The sequence below is a fragment of the Etheostoma spectabile genome, chromosome 12 (assembly GCF_008692095.1).
Source record: "Etheostoma spectabile isolate EspeVRDwgs_2016 chromosome 12, UIUC_Espe_1.0, whole genome shotgun sequence".
Classification (NCBI taxonomy): Eukaryota; Metazoa; Chordata; class Actinopteri; order Perciformes; family Percidae; genus Etheostoma; species Etheostoma spectabile.
In genome coordinates, this window is record NC_045744.1 from 21,583,020 (window position 1) to 21,603,345 (window position 20,326).

Sequence of the window (20,326 nt, forward strand, 5' to 3'; positions counted from 1 at the left end):
ACAGTACTGTACCCCAGAGACCGGGATTTGTGTCCCACCTGAAATGTTCATTTTTATAAACCCACCCACGATCTTTACCTAAACCCAGCTGCCCCGTTCTTGTCCCGTTCTTCTAGTCCTTAACCCAACATTCCCGTTCTTCTCTTCCTGAGCCCAACTGTCCCTTCTTATTTCCCTAAACCTAACTGTCCTTTTCTCATTTCCCTAAACCTAACCGTCCCGTTCTTATTTCCCTAAACCTAACTGTCCTGTTCTTACTTCCCTAAACCTAACTGTCCCGTTCTTATTTCCCTAAACCTAACTGTCCTTTTCTTACTTCCCTAAACCTAACTGTCCCATTCTTATTTCCCTAAACCCAACTGTCCCGTTCTTATTTCCTAAAACCTAACTGTCCCGTTCTTATTTCCCTAAACCTAACTGTCCCGTTCTTATTTCCCTAAACCCTAACTGTCCAGTTCTTCTTTCCCTAAACCTAACTGTCCAGTTCTTATTTCCCTAGACCTAACTGTCCCGCTCTTGTCCTATTCTTCTAGTCCCTAACCCAAATGTCCCGTTCTTCTTTTCCTAAACCCAACTGTCCCGTTCTTGTCCCATTCTTCTAGTCCCTAACCCAACTGTCCCGTTCTTCTTTTCCTAAACCCAACTGTCCATTCTTGTCCCGGGTGTCACGTAAACGTGCCTTTTTCTAAGCCCACCCACAGTCTTTTCCTTAACTTAACTGCATAAAAAGTGACGCCAATAGTCCAGACCCAGCGCGTTTAGATACAGCGCATTAATATATGACGCCAAAGGAGACTTTTAGCAGCAATAACAAGTGTCCGTATTTTTCGCAAAGGGAGCGAAGATGTGTTGAGCTGTGAGTCATTTCGTTCTCATTTTTTTTTTATGATCTTTTGGGCTTTCATAGATGAGATGACCAAAGCCAGGTTTAACAAATACATTTAACAACACAAAATATTTTTTTTTAATCACAGGAAACAGGTTAGAAAAAATCAGTTATGTATTTTTTAGTTCTGTAGGACAGTGTTCTCACCAGATTCTGCTGTTAAATTGACAAAAACATGTGAAAGAGTGGCTAAAAGTTAAGATTTATCTCAGCTACTTTTGTGAACCCAAAACTTGTTTACACTCATTTCAAGCACTAAAACAATTGAGTGTATTTTCACAAGTTGTTTTCCCAAGATATTTGAGAAAATTAACTTTTGAGCTTTAGGTCCAAATTGTCTCTTTATACAATGCTCCGGGATAAATTTGTGCCTGACTTTACATAAAGATGAGTTTGTTCTGAACATTTTGCTATGAAACACACAGGGATCAGTTATATGAAAATACCCTTAAAAGGTTGAATTTAAAAAGTAAAATGCTCTTAGACTTTAGAAGGTTAATAAAATAGTTAATAAATGTCTAAAATTAAATTTTGTAATATTGCTTTTTGAGTTGTTGAGTGTGGTCAAGCATGGCTTGGACTCGCTGGTGTGTCTTTCATTCTTTAGAGGATTAAATGTCTCTGTAATAAAAACTAATTGTTATTGCAAGTCATGAACAAAACCACAGTAGCGCACGGATCCCTCTGGAGGAAAATCAGCATGATCCTGCAGCAGATGTTATTTAACCCTCAGTGCACTACTGCCATCATGTGTTTAAAGGGGAAAACACACTCAGGATGCATGTTACAATGTCTGCATCTCGTTTCTACTATTTATAATGTGTAATCCATCAGGTGTCTCATTCTTTTTCCTTTTGTGAATACAATGCACTTCTATAGTTTTCTGCCCTCTTGTTTCTTTTACGCATATGTCCATCATTTTATGTGTAATTATACTTTATATCACATTCTGCATATCTAACCACTTTTGTCTAATGCATTTCTTTGCCTTCAAGCAGGCTGAATTTCCTCAGTATTTGATACGTAGTGAATGAAAATACATTGCCTCGATGGTTTAATTCACTTGATGGCTGCAGGAAATATTTACTCCACCACTGAAACAAAACTAGTCCATGCAAACCATACAATTCAATTAATGTGTTTTAAGTTGCAAATAGCTTTAGCGATCAGTCATGGAGGAAGAGTTGATAGTTAATTTTTATTATGGGTTCATCAGTAGTTATGGACATATAATCATCTCTTTACAATACAACGCAAGTTCAGAAGAGTTTGACAGACCACTTCAACAGAATCTGAGTTTTAAAAAAGAAATCAATAAATAAGAGCATAAATAAACCAAATACATGTTTTCAACTTAGATAGCTAGATTCATATGTTCTAATATTGTGTCTGCATGCATCATGGAACACCCTCGACCATTTTCTGTACAAACACAAGAGATCTGTCGCAGGTACGAGTGGAGAGTTATTGTACAGAATGAGTCTATGAGGCTACTAGACCGTACTGAGGAAAGGCCCGACATAGAAAACAGGAGACTCAGGAAGCACTTTATAGAGACCTCACACCACACACACACACACACACAAAGTCATCTCCATAATGGTAATATATACATATGAAATGCATACAAACTTTATAACACATAAACTCTCACACGCACACGCACACACACACGCACACACACACACACACACACACACACACACACACACACACACACAACACCACACACACACACACACACACACACACAGTTTGAGTAACAGACCACCATGTCTGGGAGACCCTGATTTTAAAGACTACATTTCTCATCTTTTCCTGAGGAGCCAGCTCAAGCACACCATTGGTTGGAGTTCCTTGGGTTTTTAGCAGCATTAGATCCAAGGTTGGTTTCCATGAAAGTCGGAGAGTGCCAATTTGAATTTTTAACTTAGACTGTATGATTTTTTTGTTTACATCGTTTCTGAGCTCTTGACAAAGTGCAGTGTGAACGCCAACCGACCCAGATGAAAAATGCAACAATGACTACGTTTACATGCACATAATACAGCCCCGATTGAGAAGCTGAATTCATAAGCTGTCCAAACAATGCCTCTAAAACCCGAATAATCACGATGGCCAAATGAAGCTTTGTAAACCATTTTCTCTTTTTTTCTGAGCCCACTAGATGGCGCTCTCTGTTCAAAGTAAAAGGTTAAAGGAATTGCAATTCAGTGTGTTTTCAACCCTTTGTTGAAGAGAGAGCCCCCTCTAGTGAGCTCAGAAAAAATGAAAAATGGTTCATGAAGCTTCATTTGGCCATCACTGCCGAATAATACAACAATATCCCACGTCTTAATCGGAAAATGCTATATTCGGAAAAAGGCCTTATTTGGAATACCCAAGCGGCTGTTTTCATGACTTGTATCAAATTCTGAATATTGTCATATACTGAAAAATATGGAATATTGGTTTGCATGTAAACATACTCATTGCTGCAACTTCACCCCAGAAACGCACCAAACTATAGGTGTGAAAGCACCCTAAAGCAAACTAGTTTCCAATTTTATTTTCAGGTTTTGGTGGCAAAGTTTTTTTTTTGCCAATTTAAAATATAAACTTCATTTGAAATTTTATTTCATTTTCCTAAAATGTGTGTTACCTTTGGAGTACAATGATATATATTTTTTTAATTTTTAGGTGAATTTTTAGTTCTTTATTTTCTATTTAATTTAGTCACATACAACATGCAAACAAATTCATCATTTAATTTGGTACATTTTTAGTTTCAATATTGGCATTCCTGATCTTCCATAGATTCTACCTTTTTGTTTTCGCGTTTCACATTTGTAATTTTTGACACCACAGCTTCAAAGTGTGGACATTCTCCATCTAACTCTATCCTAATGTGAGTCATCCCAAGTGGATTCCCAGTGTGCATGTCTTCCTGTTTTCCCCGGTTCCCATTCGTGTCATGTTGTTACTGTTCTACTGTTCCTCCCAAACACGCAGACAGTAAGCTTGCTACTAAAGAAATGATTCAGTAAACGGTGAAACAAAAACAAAAAAACTCTTTCAGCATCTGTATGGCCCTTTCCTCTTGATAAGAAGGATATTTCACATTAATTATGGCTCACTGGCATCATCATTTAAACACAGAGGTAATTAGATCCTGTACAAAATTACATCCCCTCCCCATACACACACATACACAACTAATCTTTACAAAAGAAGAAAATAAATACTGAATACTTTCATCAAAAACACATCATCATCATCATCATCATCATAGAATAGTCTGTGAACCGTACTTTTGATTTCCAGTGTTGTTCTGGAGAAATAAATGGCAGTTGTATAAGAGGTTGTCACAATAAATGTTGGCATAAGTAGTAATAGAAGTATAAATGGCATTATGACAACATGAAGTGGTTCTACGAAAAATAATCTTGGCCCCAACGTTGTTTCCTTTGTCACTGTTAAACCAGGTGTGGTTCAGCTGTTGAATATGAAATATGGATTTGGAAAGTCTCCTTATAGCACTTTAGAGTTCTGGTCAATAAAAGGGCAGCAGTAACAAACAGCAGATTCCTTGATTGATAACATCTGCAACCAAATTCCATCTGCTGCTGGAACAGGTGTGTTCACTAGGACAACACGTCTGGAGTCCAAACTTCATAGGAAGTTTGGTGTGCTTTTTAAACGCTTCTTGTTTTGGTTTTGGTAGTTTTCTTTAGTTGAGGGTGTACTCAAGCAATTTAGTATTGCAGTTTCATAAAATTTGGGATGACTCGCAGGAGACTGATTAATCTAGGGTGGTCAGAATTGAAGCAGCAGATTACTCAGATTACTTCTGATGGCTAGATTCACAGCCCTTTGTGTCTGAATCTGTCTGATGGATTTCTACACAGCTGAAGAAGATGATATCTGTGTTAATACCAGTTAGACTAGAATTAAAGCAACTGAATCTTGACATGGCTTGTCTATGCATCTATTTATCTAATGAATAAAAACAATTCTTTTAAACATCTTAAAATTAGAAAGATGAATTCAACGTTTTAATTGCACAACTAGAGTATGAGACCTCATTATTACAATACTGCACATCAGATTCCGTCTCTTTCCGTCTTATTAATTATAGGGTCTTATGATACATGATAAATCTTTGAACACTTCCATAAAGCTCACCATCTCCACTAAATATTGCTTAAGTGTAAATGTACCCTGTAAAATACAAATCACCTTGAAATCCAAGAAGGAGAATGGACAAGAGGATTAAAACAGAGAGGGAGAAAAAGTGTTAAAATTAATTAACAATAATTAATTTCATCATTAGGCATTTTTTTTCCTCTGTAACATAGTATCTTTCACAGTATTAGCACTTCATAATCCACTTGATGGCTTTCTATGTTAGAAGAAAATTGTGTTTTTTTACAACTTAGATTTTGTAGTTTTGGTCATCAAAAGCTGAATTGGTAAAATACGCAGCCACATCAGCCACCAGACAGTTTTGAAAAAAATCTTAAATTAAGAGTTTTAGAAAACTTGATTTAAAACTGCCTTACTTGCAGTGCCCTGTGTAATTCATGTGACCCAACTGGCAAGTACAAAATAATCCCAACCAAAAAGAATGTGTGTCAAAAACAATGACAATAGATCTAAGTTTGTAAAAAAGCTGAATTTTCTTTTTTAATAGTAGTCCCCATTTCTAACATAGTGAATAGTTCACCGTGGAGAAAGGAAATACCAGATGATCATTACATGAAGTTCCCAACTTCAATACAGAACTGATGTAGTGTGGAGACGGAGAGGCAGATGAAAGATCAACAGTGATCATGGCGGGCTCTTCTCCAGAGGGAAGAGAGAGAGACACTGTGTCTATATTACAACAGCCTGCAGTGTTCATACAGCCACAAGACCTGAAAGTATTACCTGTGAGTGCTGATGTGTTCAGACTGTGTGAGTATGGAGTCCACATGACAGTCAATGATTGTGTGTTTACTATGTGCGTGTGTAACATTGTCCACCACCTCTGTACATATTAATGTCATATGCAATATTACAAGACCCAGAGACAAAACCTTCAACATCTACCAACATCTATCTCAAGTCCTGGAGGATCTGACCAAACCTGTAAGACTGAAATCACTCTGCCACCACGCTGGTTGTACTGAATATCTGACTCTTTTCCTCTATTAGTCAGTTAGTTAGTTAGTTAGTTAGTTAGTAAACTTGATTTCTGTCTCAAAGAGATTAATATCCTTCAAAAGAACTAGCTTGTAAGTAGGACTGGGCATTGAGAGCCAGTTCCCACTTTTGGAAAATTTGGTTTAGAATCCGTTGATCATCGGTTCCAAATTCAACACAAGTAACTAACAAAGTTTTGGTTTCCATAGAGGCCATCGTACTTCCAAGCTCTTGCTTGCTCTTGGAGCATAGTAAGACGCACTCTAAAGTGTGGCTTTATTTCACAGTGAAAAAGCCTGTAAAACACCCATAATTAAAAATAAAATGTTCTTCTTATCTTCTTATCTGTGAAATAAGCATGTTACCCAAATCAAAACGACTTGTAAGACATTGTAAGACATGTCATTCTGTCCTGTCTTCCACGACAGGACAGAATGGAAGGCGAGGTGAAATGCCTGCAGAGCGTCCTCACCCAGAAAACGACTATATAGGTTGACTGTGCAAGCTGCTTACAACAACCTATATTGACATTTATTGTTTTGCAGTGATCTTTAGTAACAGTAATAATTGGTGAGGTAGAAGAGGGACAACCTCTGTTTTAGGAGAAAGGTTGGGGTGGTGGACAGGTCAAACAAAGAAAGGTCTTTCACTCAGTAGACCGGGGTTTGTGTCTCATGTGAAACCAATAGTCAGATGTCCTACGTCCTCATTTTACATACGTGACTCTTTTAAGGCCTAATCCCTGATCTTTTACTAACCTTAACTTCAGTGTTCCATTTAAAACCATTAACTATGTGTTTAAAACTGCAATCCTTACATTATATAGAATGGTCACTCATGTTTTGGTCACGTGCTTTGGACCATGCAGATGTTTCACAGCATTAAATAAAACGGTCATATATGTTGTTCTATGAGTCATTGGCATAAACGTATTCTGTCGTTTAGGTACTGGGACGTGTTGAAAGCCTGACACCATAGCCTCCTCCTGGCTGCACACCACTGCCTCCCTGTCATCTCTCAAACAACACTATGAATGAATTGTACTAATGGAAAAAAATGGGTTTAATACAATGACTGATAATTTGCGGAGTCTTTGCACTTGACACTGTGACGAGATCCTTTTAGGATCTTTCTCAGCAGATGGACAATGAGTCCTCCCAGTTATTAGACATTTTTTTAAAAAATTGTATTTTAATTTATCTCAAATTTAGGGTGGATTACACAGACCATGGAGAACCACTGTAACATAGCTGCAGTTGCAGCTTTATAAAGAGTGACAGTTGGCCTCAATATTAGAAGTTAGAAACATGTATTTGAATATCTGCATGTGTCTTAATAATGGGTCTACCCTGTAAAAGGTGCGTTAGAGGTTTGGACAGCTCTTGGACAGCTCTCGGCCACGGCCAACTGATGCTCCCTGCTGAAGGGTACTGTGTCTAGGGTCTTGAAAGTCAAATGCACATAGGTTGGTAGGGGTGTAACGCAAAGCCAATGTCCGTGTCTTGGAAAGGGTTGATGTTGAGTTTTGTGGTAAAAAAACAAGTCAGAATTGCATTAGGCCATTTTGCCTGATTTTTTTTTTAAATGGACGGTGTTTTTAAAATGGCAGTTAGGCTCAGATGAATTTTAAAGTTGGTTTAATAATCTATGGTCTATGATGAAAAATTAGAAAACTATTGACAAAGAAACATAAAATAAAATATGAGGAGTGCCTTTTTTTTATATCAGAATTAAAAACACCACGGTAAAGATTGAATTGTGCTAACTGTAGCAAGTTGTGTATGATGTAGGAAATTGTTTTCCATATCTGTTCACAGCGCATGATCTGGGGAAATCTAAATAAAGTATTCATATTAGGTTACACCCCTGTACCTTGGTGTGGACAACCATTCATTTTTGTGTTTGTGTTGTGTGTGGTATGTGTGTACTGCATGTCAACCCTGTGTATGTGTCCCTGGTAGTGTCTTCATAGCCTTGTCTGAGCCTCGGGGATGTAAATCTCGATGCTGTCAGCGCTCTCCGTAGCTGAGTTCTGACGTACGGATGCAGCTCTCTTGGCGGCCAACAGGCGCTTCCTGGCCTCCTGCCGCTGTTTCTCTGAGCTCTCCAGGGAGCGGTCTCTGGCAAGAGGGGGGTGGTGGTGGGGGCCCTTGGGAGGCTTTTTTGGCACTGGAGGTGGGAGCCGCCTCTCCTGGTGGGAGAGGACGGTAAGGGAGGAGGGGAGAACATTTCAGGAAAAAGACACATGTATTTGTGTGTGAGTGTGCCTTTTTTTTGCCCATTGTAAGTGCTATCTGTAATGCTTGTTTAGGGGATTTTGGTTTAATGAACCTATGTCTTTGCACTTTACATACGTGTAAAAGTGTAAGTACATAAGAGGTCAGAAAAAATACATTGTGTCTAATTCTTTTTTCATCATCTTTCACATTTTTTAGTGCATTACACGCCATTTCTGTAATACTGCAGCTCTATACTTATTCCCTACATGTGTTGATTCACACATTTGTTCCATTTCTCTATTAAAAAACCTTTTTTCTTTACTGTACAACAAACTTGACTAAACAGCAAATCTGCTTGGGGACGGCTAAGATCATACCTACTGTGCATTATTGTCAAATGTGTGTACTGTATGTGACAACCATACATAGTCTGAGGCTTTCATAGGCATGCAAAATAGGTAGTACAGTATTGTAACATTATAATATATAAGTATATAATTAAGTGCTTGCAAGAGTATCCTCTGGCAAGGTCTGTTTCTGTGCCATTTTTTTTTTTTCATCATAAATCATGGCACCAGTTTCACTATGGAGACGACATAATGCCCTCTCTTTCTACAGACACCACAAATGCCCTTAAGGACAATTCAGTTACATTATGTTTTATACTTGCTGTTTTGTGAAGCACTTTGTAACGTGTTTTTTGAAAAGAGCTCAATAAATTTACTATAGATTACTATATTCAGTATTCTTTTTTTTTTAGTTTTGTCCATCATTTCTACCAGTTAAGACAACATTGTACTAAGCCAAGTTCTTCTTGAGAGACAAGCGACTGGATTACAGTAGTTGCTCTGATTCAGCTTCCCTACCTTTGCACCCTGTCAAAATTCTGTATTTATTGTATTGCCTTATTTATTGCTGGTTTTGAAATCATATTCTGCACTGAGCTGAGCTTTTGTCCACATGCGTCTGAGCTCACTTTAAAATGGACTGAAGACTAATGCTGACTTTCCATAATCCAGAACAGCACACATTAGCAGGACTGGGCTGGACTGCATCCTAACAAAAGGCAGTAGCCATTTTCATCTTCCCAATAGGGAAAGATAAAGACTTCCCAAACATATGAATATGCTAAATTGGGTTAATAAGTTAGACTTTTCCTATCTAGTTGCGATCAATCTTGGTTGAAATCTCTTGTCATATTTAATGTTTCATTTGTTTCTTGTTAGCATATTTCTCTTTTTACTGGTGTTTTATTTGTTTTTATTTGCCTCCTAATTCCCTTTTTTGTTTTTAGTGTCTTAGGGCTGGAGTTTATGCGTGTCTTTAGAACTGTATCTAACAGTGTGCTGTAAGGTGTATTTGTGGAGAAGAAATATTAGCCACACTCGCCGCGCTCCATCTATCTTCACACTGGCAGCTATAACACAAACAACAAAAAGCCACGCAGGCGGTTGCAGGCGGCAGAGGGAAGGAAGGAGGAGCAGAAGGAAGCATGGATAGATGGATGGAAAGACAGATATGATGGATCTACGGAGGCCCAGAGGTGTCAAGGCCCTGTGGTGTTGTTGGCATTGCAGTTATGCTGATTGATGCGTGGCTGTTTGCAAGCGCCTTCACTGTCAACACAAAAAAGCACAAGAAAGGAAAAGACAATAATGAGAGCAAATGAGGAAGCCAGCAGAGTCAGTATTTACAATGATGCAAAACCACAACAAACACTGCTGAAAGAGAGAAAACAGGCCAGGCAGAAGACATCTGAAAGAGATTTACAGATACACCTAAAGATACAATACGCAGAAGGAAGAGTATCTGTATCGCCACAGAGACCAAGTCAGACAACCATGCACTCTGCACCATGAGAGAAAAGCTGAGTGATACTGCCCGATTAAAAAAGGCTTTCTTTGCTTCTGGGATTGTTATGTGTGTGTATGTATAGATTGTTGATTTGCCAAGATAGAAGCTATTTTGAAGTGACGCTAAACTTCTCCCTACTGATTGCTTGTTCTTTTGCAACATGAATTCACCACAAAATCCCCATTTAACCCTTATATTGTGTTATGGTCAAATCGGACCCGTTTTTACTTCAGTTCAGATAAGTAAAAAGTTCAATTTACTTTCTAAATTGCTTTAGGCTTCATGATATCCTCAGAAACAGGTATTCTATCACAACAAAAGATGTTGTCACAATTTTAGTAAATTAGAAATGTTTCTAATAAAAAAGTGTGACCTTGCAGAGAATATTGGCTGTTGCATAAATTGTGTGTTGCTTTATGGATCAAATTTAACCCACCACACCACACACCAATAATAAGTCAGCCATGACGTAAAAAACAATAAATCAATATCATTTGAGCTGAGTTAAATCACGGGTCAATTATGACCCACTAACACAAAAGATGTGTACAGCATTCTAACACATTACCAGGGTTAAAGGTAGAAGGCCTCCATCCAGGAACCTCAGGTGTGATTTACCCTCGGATTATGAGCTAATAAAGAGTGTTACTGTGAAAAGGATGAGTCTTGCAGATTAAACCATTGGAGCTTGGAAAGTTCTTCTTGATCTTACATATTTTATATTGATGTAAAAGCCCCAACACACTCTGGCACCTTATAACAACAGTCCTACAGGATCATGTCATGATACAATGTGTGAGATGGTGTAATCAAATCTTAGTCTCAAACTAAGCATCACACTATGAACTCTGTGCATGTCAGATTGTGTAACAAATGTCTGGTCATCAATCGTCCACAATGTAAATGAAATAAAATATAAATGGAGGAAAGCAGAGACATCAACTTGCATCATCACAAGCTTTGCAAAATACAACAAAAAGCAAGCTACAGTATGGCGCTAGAGCTGCCAACGCTTTTCATACCAGTGTGGTATCTACATCAACTGCACAGTACATGTCTATTGGTGATTACAATGTGGCATCAGTTAGTGTACGCTGTCATTTCAAGCTGTATTCTGATTGGGTCGTTTGTAGACATGGGTCGTAGCAGCAGCCACGTTAAACTGTGAGAACTTAGTTTAAAATTTGTGACACTTGCGATGCAGGTTGTTTTTGGTCTTGAAAGCTCTAAATCAGGAGTAGGTGAATAACAAAACTTTGGTTGCCTCATTACTGCTAACTTTAATCTAAAGCCCCTTTCAGACATGTAAAACTGTATTTAACATTATTAGATTCATATATCTGTCAAAATGGTAGCTTTTTGACATTCAGACACATATAATGTTCCTTACAGCTTCACTCAGACATGAGAGAACATTTACAGAAAGAGCCACAATGCTTGTGCAATATTTGGTGCCTAGTGTGTGTCTGAGAGAGAGAGCAAGAGAGACAGAGAGAGAGAGAGAGAGAGAGAGAGAGAGAGAGAGAGAGAGAGAGAGAGAGAGAAAGAGAGAGAGAGAGGTGATTCAAAAATGTTCTGATCAGGAAAACCAAGAGTGTTTTCAGTTCTCTTGCAGGCTGCACCACCGATGTACTTTAATATTGACTTTGTTGTTAAAACGTTTAGTTAATGACCATGTGAGCTCTCTTCTCACAGTAAACCCCCAATAGATTTCCCCATCATTTTCATTATTTAACATGAATAGAGAGTGAGGATAGTTGCTTGCTTTACAATAAGCGACAGTAAAAGCATTGAATGACAGGATGTTAAGTTGGGAGTCTCGTTTCATCCCTCCTTTCTCAAATGCTGTACGTTAAAGCGATAATGCAATCAATTTTAAAATTGATTTCGCTGTTGAAGCTTTTGTTTACGACAATGGTGAGCACTCTTCTCGTAGTGAACCCAGTATTACATTTTCCCTCCATTTAAATGTTTTTGAACCTCCATTGAGAGCAAACTCTGATATATGCTTTATAATATCGTACAGTACAAGCCTCAAACGACAGGATGTTAAGCTCACATACTGTATGTAAAGTGATTGTGTGAAAGTGACCTGTGTGCTTGTTCAGACATACTATATGCCAATAAATTAGATAATCAGAAAAACGTAATGGCATGCATGTCTGAAAGAGCTTTAAACACTCCAAAATCTCAAAGTGTTTAGGGGTTTGAATAAGGAACTTTCCATGCTGTTGTAGTAGCTCTAGAATATAACGATAAACAGGCAAACTGCCTTCACTGTGCAGTTCTTTGTGAATCTGAAACCGATTGCATAAGTCTGATCAGGAACAGTTGATTTCTGTAGAGCCTGATGAATAATTACCTGGCTAACACAATTTGTGTTTCCACTGGGTGTTCACCCTATCTAAATTGACTACAAAGCATTTCAAGTACCAAAGTTAGACGAAAAACAAGACTGTTCAGTTGTAGAGTAAATTAGATTTGGAAAAAAGCTGTGATTTAACAGCGGAACAGCAGAGCAGTGAAATATCCCTTTGGTTACCATAAACAAAAGTAATTTGTTGCCAAATGAGACATTTGTATAATTACTCACATTCATAATAGCCATGAAAGGGAAAGAACATTAAGCCCTCTATTCAGATTAAGGTCAACCAGTCAACATACTGGAAGCTTGTGTGTGTGTGTGTGTGTACCTTTCTCTCAGGGGGATCCAGGGGTCTCCAGTTGTTGGCTCTGAGCTGGTGAAGCTCATCAAACTTGAGGCTTATGTTCTCAATGGACAGCTGAAGCATATCCCAAAAACCTGCCAGGTCTGAGGCCACAGGACGAGGGTGGGCGTTGGGGTTCTGCGACAGGAGAAAAGGAGGAGAAGGTGGAGAAGAAATAGTGTCAAAGTTGAAAGCCGGGAAGAGGAAATGAATGAAAATACACATTAGGCAACACATTCTTACTCCCATCGCGTAAAATACAGACTTTTGGTCAGGTGCCTTTGGTGTTGTTATTGACGCTAAAAGTCTCCTTTAGCGTCATATCTAAACGCACTTTATCTAAAGGCGTTGGGTCGGGACTATTGGCATCACTTTTGATGCAGTGAGGTTAAGGAAAAGATTGTGGGTGGGCTTATAAAAAGTATTTTTCTGTGACACCGGGACAAGAAAGTGACAGTTGGGTTTAGGAAACGTGACAACTACATATATAATATATCAAATAAATGTATATAAATGGCTGCCACAGTGTTGTTACAGTCATTCCCTGGCTGCAATGATACTGCAGAGACTCACAGAGATCGCAGATGTGAAAGACCTGGAAACACTGACCAATCAGAGCAGACTGGGCTTAAAGGGGGGCTTAAAGACAAGTGCTAAAACTGAGTGTTTCAGACAGAGGGTGAATACAAGTATATTCAGACAGACAGTATGAAAAAATAGAGTGATTTTTAAACATTAAGCATGTTAACATGTTGTAGTGGAACTGAGAAGAGAAAGCAGGAAAGAAACGACTGGATGAAGAACATCAAAAGTAATTAATTTTTAGTAAATCAGATCTTAGTTTGTTCAAAAGTCTATTAGACAAAAAGGGAAAGGTGTAAATTATTGACTGGGTGTTACTGTCAGTGTGAGTGTTTCACACTCACCAGATTCTCCTCACACAGCTCCCTGAACTGTTGAAACTTCTGGGACATCAGAAGCTGAGCGCTTCCTATAGCACTCCTTATCTTGCCGAGGACTGCGAGGACAGACACAGAGTTTTAGAAAGAGACTAAACTACAGAATATCCATCTGTTCTTGAGAAAATGTACAACAGACAGTTCAAAACACATTATAGCGCTTCCATGTGCCGATATAAAGTACATGAACTACGAATGCCCTCGGTGCAATTATTAGCTTTTGGACTCATGACAACCCCATTGCTAGGCAAGTGACAAAAACTGATTTAGAAATGTTTGATCTCAGGAGTTTTTCTAAGAGCCCATGCATTTTTTGAAGTGCTCAGGTAGGCTACTTTATATAAATGCTAGCTCAACACACAGGGTGAAAAGAGGAGCTGCAGCAATGTGCAGTACAACAACAATATGATGTTTTTTTGTAAATTAAACCATGTAAACCTATTCTGATATAACCTCTAAATACAGTTATGAACCAAAAAAGAAGCATAATATAAGCACTTTAAAATGAAACGGTGCAGTCTTAAGGTCTGTGTATAAACAGTCATGAAACAGTGGCACAGTCCCAACAATCAGAAAATTCAACTTCAAGAGCAGGGGTGTTTTGTGGGGCAGAAATGAAAGCCAACTGTATATCCACATTTATATAAAGTACCTGAGTACTTCAAAAGGTGCATGGGCTCCTAGAAAAATTTTGTCACTTGCCTAGCAATTGGGTTGTCATGAGTCCAAAAACTAATATCTGCACCAAGGGCATTCTTAGTTTATGTACTTTACATTGGCACATGGAAGAGCTATAATGTGTTTTGAACACATGTCTCACTCTGTTTTAGCTGTTTTAGCTACAGACTTTGTAAAGTGCCTGTCCTTTCCCCAAAGGTTTCCAACAACTCAGAAGGTTCTGTGTAACAAACCATCCGGATTGTCGGGTCACTAAAGAAATACGCTAAAACTAATCACTTGTATCCTTGGCCCATTGCAACAGAATTTTTACAATTTAAAGATATCCTGCTAACAGACAAACACATGGAAAACACAACCTCTTTATTATTTATTTTAAGGTATTTTTTTTCAAAACTAGTCCAAAAACTGATAATTGCACCGAGGGCATTCTTAGTTCATGTACTTTACATCGGCACATGGAAGAGCTATAATGGGTTTTGAACACATGTCTCACTCTGTTTTAGCGACATCTTTTTTGGGAGCTTTGTTGGTCAGCACTACTAGCCAGTCAGAAGCAGAGTATGAGGGCGGGCCACGCTAGCAGCTAGGCGAGCATTATAACTTGTGTTACAAAGTGACGAGCTTTTGTCACAGCAGTAAAGGCTGGACTACAACAGAGCTGTTTGGAGCAGTTGGTGAACAGTGTTTTCTGTTGGAGATGGTAAGTTCCTTTGGGGTGGACTGTAAACCTATAACTTGCACAAAATAGATATATAACAAAAAAAGGAAAGGGAAAAACCAAAAAGCATAATATGAGCACTTCAAAAATCATTTTAAAAGACCAGAGTATAGGAGATAGTGGCATCTAGTGGCAAGGTTGCAGTTTGCAACCAACTGATACCTCTTCCCTTACCCCCAGCGCGGTGTCCTTCAGGTAATGTAACAAATGTAAAAGGCCCTCTCTAGAACAAGTGTTTGGTTTGTCCGTTCTGGGCTACTGTAGAAACATGGTTGTCTCTCTTAATAAAATAAGGCTTTTCCTATGTTGTAACACACACACTTGGAATCTAAGCATGACGGACAACAACCACACACAGACTTACTATCTTCAGGCAGGTCATTGTCCCGTTGGTCGAGCTCCATCTGTTGACACCAGCCCTCCATGCGGTCCGTCTCGGCCTGCAGCAGCTTCAGGAACCAGCGTCCATCTCTGTGACACACCGACCGCTGCACCGCCTGCCATTCAAACATTCAGACGTTCACAACATGGAGAGACACAGCTGCACGGACAATTTGTATACTCACTATCATGTAACAGACCAAGTAATGTGAAAAATACATGAAGCTCATACATGTTGAGAGTTAACATTTTGTTGCCTGTTATCAATTAATATTGCAAGATCAAAAATCCTGGAATGGCTGATAACTAACTTACTTATAACTTGACATAAAATATAATTTCAAGAAAAAAATATTGCACCATTGTTATATTCTGAGTCCTGTTTTTTATTGCAATATTTACTTTACTTCAAACACATTAATAGTACATCATTTAACTATTTAAAGCAGGGGTCTTCAACGTTTTTTTAGGCCAAGGACCCCTTAGCTGAAAGAGAGGCGGAGCAGGGACCCCTACTGCATGTATTGTACAAAACGTAGTTACACTACATTACAGGCCTACAACACATTAATGTTTAGGGCGGCCTAAAGCCTTTACACATACCTTTTTATGGTGCAAACATACTACGTTTTTTAAAATAAAAACAGTTGGCATATTCATATATTTATACATCATGTTTTTTATGTTAAAATGTGGCACAGTGAATCCTTAACTTAATTTAATCTGTGGATGTCCTTATGACTACCTTAGCCATAGTACAGTAATGTACTATGATTAGTGTTGTGTGCATTAAAAATATGTACCTTTACTACTACTACTAATACTAGTAATAATAATGATAATAAGACTGAATACTCTGGTACCCATGGTGGTAATATGTCGGATTCATGATGTATATTATGAACAATAATAAACTAAATTTATTTTTATTTTTTAAACCATCAAGCAATAATTTGGTGGCCCCCCTGCAGCAACTCTGAGGACCCCCCTATGGGTCCCGGGCCCCTTGTTGAAGATCTCTGATTTAAAGGATCATGGTTATGACCATTGGTGACCATTTCCAAATGCATTAAATACAATCTTACATGTTTGGATATGTTTTTTCTACTGTTCCAGGCCTCCATTAATGTCTGTAAAGGTATGAAAGTCAATTAGTAGACTCACGAAACTCGTTTGAGTTGTATTATCCATCACAGACCACATCAAGCATTCATTTATGGCAATTTGATATTACTGTTGCATTTTAATACAGTTTAAGTGTAGATTGATTTGAAATACACCATTGCATTTCCTCATTTACAATGATGTACCACAGTGGCTCCCAAAGTCTTTTCTGCAGGGCCCCCTTTTGTAGATTCAAATAATTGTTTAATCTCAATCTTTTCATCAATAGGCAGACTTTCAAATTTGTGCTGAAAAAGATAATCCACTTCGTTCATGGTGACTGCAGTTACTATCTTCCACTAACTATTGCCAACTATGAGCACATGACAACAAAAGTACTTGGCAAACGGTTATCTGAACCTGTCACTGCTAGGGATTTTTTCCCCCATTATTAATATTAAAACATTCATTAGTGCTGCTATAAATGTAGCTAAATGATAAAGTAGCAAATGACTGGAGTTAATTAGTGAGTGATAACAGTATTTCTGGCATGATGACTGCATTTGTGAGAAATGAATATTGTTGATTATGTGTCTTGACGTCCCTGGACTTGTTCTTATAAATATCACTGAATACGCTCCCACAAACCTCCAGAATAGCAGAGCTGTTGAAGTTGACATCAAGTGAGTCATCTGTTACACTGTCTATCCAGGGGTCTGGAGGGGGGAGGATGGACGGGTCAAAGCCCACATCGTCAAAGTCATCGGAGGCACAGGCGTGGTAGTGGTTCCCTGAGCCTTGGATGCTGACCGTAGAGGTGGCAGCATCGCGGGAGTATTGTCGAGAGATGGCACCAGATGACAGGACTTCCATGTCAGTGTCCGGGGAGTCTAAAGGGGTATCCAGCAGGTCTGGCATGTCCAAATCTGCCTGGATGGAATAATGAAAACATTTCATTATACCATGGTTTGGGCAAAAACTTAATTGTGATTGGCTGCAGGCCGGCTGCAGGTTGTCTATTGTGTGATATAAAAATGATAGTACACCTACTAAGGAGTTCCAGGGAAAAAAAAAAACACCAAGTGTAGTCCTCCAGTGCCTCGTCCTCACAAAGCACGGGATGACGCTAATACAAAAGCTTCAAGAGTAAACTACCCTGCCCCTCTAAATTTTCTTTGTTTCACATTTAGAGATCATCTTTCATCTTTATCTATTTGATTATAAGCATTGTTATTGCTACCATTATTTTCTGTTTCTGGTGTTGAAAATTAGCAAATTTAGCTCAATTGCTAATTGAGAGTGAAAGTCGGACATTAATTTTAGGAGAATGGCATACATGGATAGCTAGCTTGTCTTGTTGTTAAACGTACTGTCAAATTATATTTACTCTCTAGCCTAACGTTGTAGCCGTCTGAGCCACGTGTTAAGGTTAAGGTTTGTCCTATTTACTGGAGGATTGAACGTTTCCATTTCATAGAGAAACCTTATGGGATGGGAATTATTGTTCAAGGTACAAGTCTGACTCTCAGGTGTTACCACGGAAACAGATTTATTGTTTATAAATATAAATGAATGGTCTTAAAAAATGTCATTTGGCAATTAAACATGGTATAAGTGGGTTAATGACCTTCAAGGTGTCCAGTTCATGGCCTCAGGCAGAGGGCCAGAACCGCCCGTTGTCCATTAACCCCAGATAATGGACACATTGTCGATCATCCATTATTTTTTATCCATACTAGATTATTGTGTTCCTCTACTTGGGTCTGTTTGAGTCTACATCATTTTGAATTGGGTCTAATATCTCAGAGTCCATTTTGTTTGAAAATGTATTTTTGTGCATCATGTTTAGGTTTTGATTCATTTTAGGACAAACCCAAATTTATGGCCCCCTACACACCACAGCTTCATAAACAGTCTGAAAGCTTTACAAGGAAATGTGCTGATTTCTGGGTTCATAAGATAGTTGAAAGCGATTTTACATGTGGGAAATATGCAATGTCTCTCTAGAAAGAAAATGTCATCTTTGAGTATGTATCTATCAGGGACATGAATGAAACCCTCATCCTTCAAACACGAAATGATATGAAAGGACCCATAACTCTCAAAAATAAGAAGACACAAAAGTGAAGCATTCCTAAAACTGCTTACAGTATTCTACTGGGACGATATTCACCTCTGCCAAGGCTGTACAATCCTCTAAACTGTAATGTATCAATAGAGAACATTATGAAATGTGTAACTGGCTACTGGCTTTGGATTTCCAAATTACCTTGGAGCGGGTAATGATTTGAGCTGAGTATCTCGACAATTAAAGAGCAGTAGTGGAAGCTTACCTGTACAGCTGCTGTCACACTGTTGGAGCGCTGGAACCGACGATACCTGACAACAAGAGGTAGACATACAGAAAATACTAAGCACCAAGATTGTTTCATGTCATGTGTAGCATGTTTTCTATGCTGTATCTGATAAAATACCATTGCCACCATGAAATTAGCTAGCACTTTGACCCAGACTCAAAGCAAATAAATAACATTGATGAACAGATGATTTTATAGACACTATGTCAAATTTTCATTTCAGGGTTATGGTATCAGTAGTCTCGTTTTGCCAGACCATCCACACGCTACGAAGCGGAGGAGGGTCTGGCTAGTTCACACAGTGTTTTAGGATGGGAAAAAAATGTGCTCTGGTTTATTGGCATTTCACTAAACCAGTCCCGATCGTCATGGGCAGCGCTAAGCTCCGCACAGATACGCTGCAAAATAGTCGTGCGAGAGAAAACTCAGATTGGAAAGATAGTCTAGCTACCTGTCTAAATTTACCCCTCTAGTCTGAAGGAAATACGCCTCATGTAGCACGACTTCAATGAGTGAAGACAGCATCTAATCAGATTACCGTGCAAAAAACTTGTGACTAACTAAAAGAACTAAACTAAGGCCAGAGATTTTGATATTTTACTCAGTGATCTGGCTTCACAGTGTTTTAACTAGTGCAAAATATAGCAGTAAATGTACTGCCTGGGTTCCAGGCGGTGGAACAGTCTCCCCCTGGGACTCCGGTCAGCAAACTCTCTTGGGTGTTTTAGGTCTCAGCTGAAGACCTATCTCTTTACTAAATGTTTTTGTGCTTGAGCCATATGCTCTATTTTGAGTAGTTATGCCTTTTTAGCTTTTATAAAGCCCTTTTAAACCTAGATTTTGAAAGGTGCTATGAAAAAATAAAACTTTACTTTCTTATTTGGTATGTAAGACCATATGCTTGTACTGTGGCTATCATAATATCTGTACATAGTTTTATTTTGTCTCTAGTCTCAGAGTAAGCTTTTGTTATTGCCAAAAGTAACAATGGACAAAACTGCCAACAAAAAAGCTAATCTTTTAGGATTTATGTTATGGTAAAGCTGGAATTTATAGTCGAAGCAAGGGGTTAACAGGAGTCCCACTGTAGTTCTGATGCCATAGGTTTAGATATATAAATTGTTAAGCGCTTGTTGATATCACCTCAGCACTCCAGATGGGTAAACATTTGGTTATAAATCTGTTGGTACGGCATATTCCCTTAACACAGTTTGGAAGGAAAAATCCAGCTTAACTGTACGACTTGAGCTGCAAAACAAGCTCTGGCTCTAAACCTCTATATGGGCGCTTGCTCTA

At 38.6% G+C, this 20,326-nt stretch overlaps 1 protein-coding gene across 6 annotated transcripts in view; it reads right to left on the minus strand.

Annotated features, from left to right (window-relative positions):
- Positions 1-2,065: 2,065 nt before the first annotated feature.
- The window catches only part of LOC116699625 (disks large-associated protein 1), a 94,501-nt gene continuing 76,240 nt past the window's right edge, over positions 2,066-20,326 (minus strand). For 5 of the 6 annotated variants that reach the window (XM_032532292.1, XM_032532291.1, XM_032532289.1 and 2 more), the window contains exons 11-16: positions 19,007-19,052; positions 17,322-17,603; positions 15,553-15,685; positions 13,757-13,848; positions 12,816-12,968; positions 2,066-8,240 (exon numbers count right to left, since the gene is read on the minus strand). In XM_032532292.1, the coding sequence (XP_032388183.1) occupies positions 8,016-8,240; positions 12,816-12,968; positions 13,757-13,848; positions 15,553-15,685; positions 17,322-17,603; positions 19,007-19,052 (931 nt within the window). In that variant the 3' untranslated portion in view covers positions 2,066-8,015. Of the gene's footprint in view, positions 9,885-12,815; positions 12,969-13,756; positions 13,849-15,552; positions 15,686-17,321; positions 17,604-19,006; positions 19,053-20,326 lie in introns of all 6 variants that reach the window. The other variant, XM_032532294.1, reaches the window with a different exon arrangement.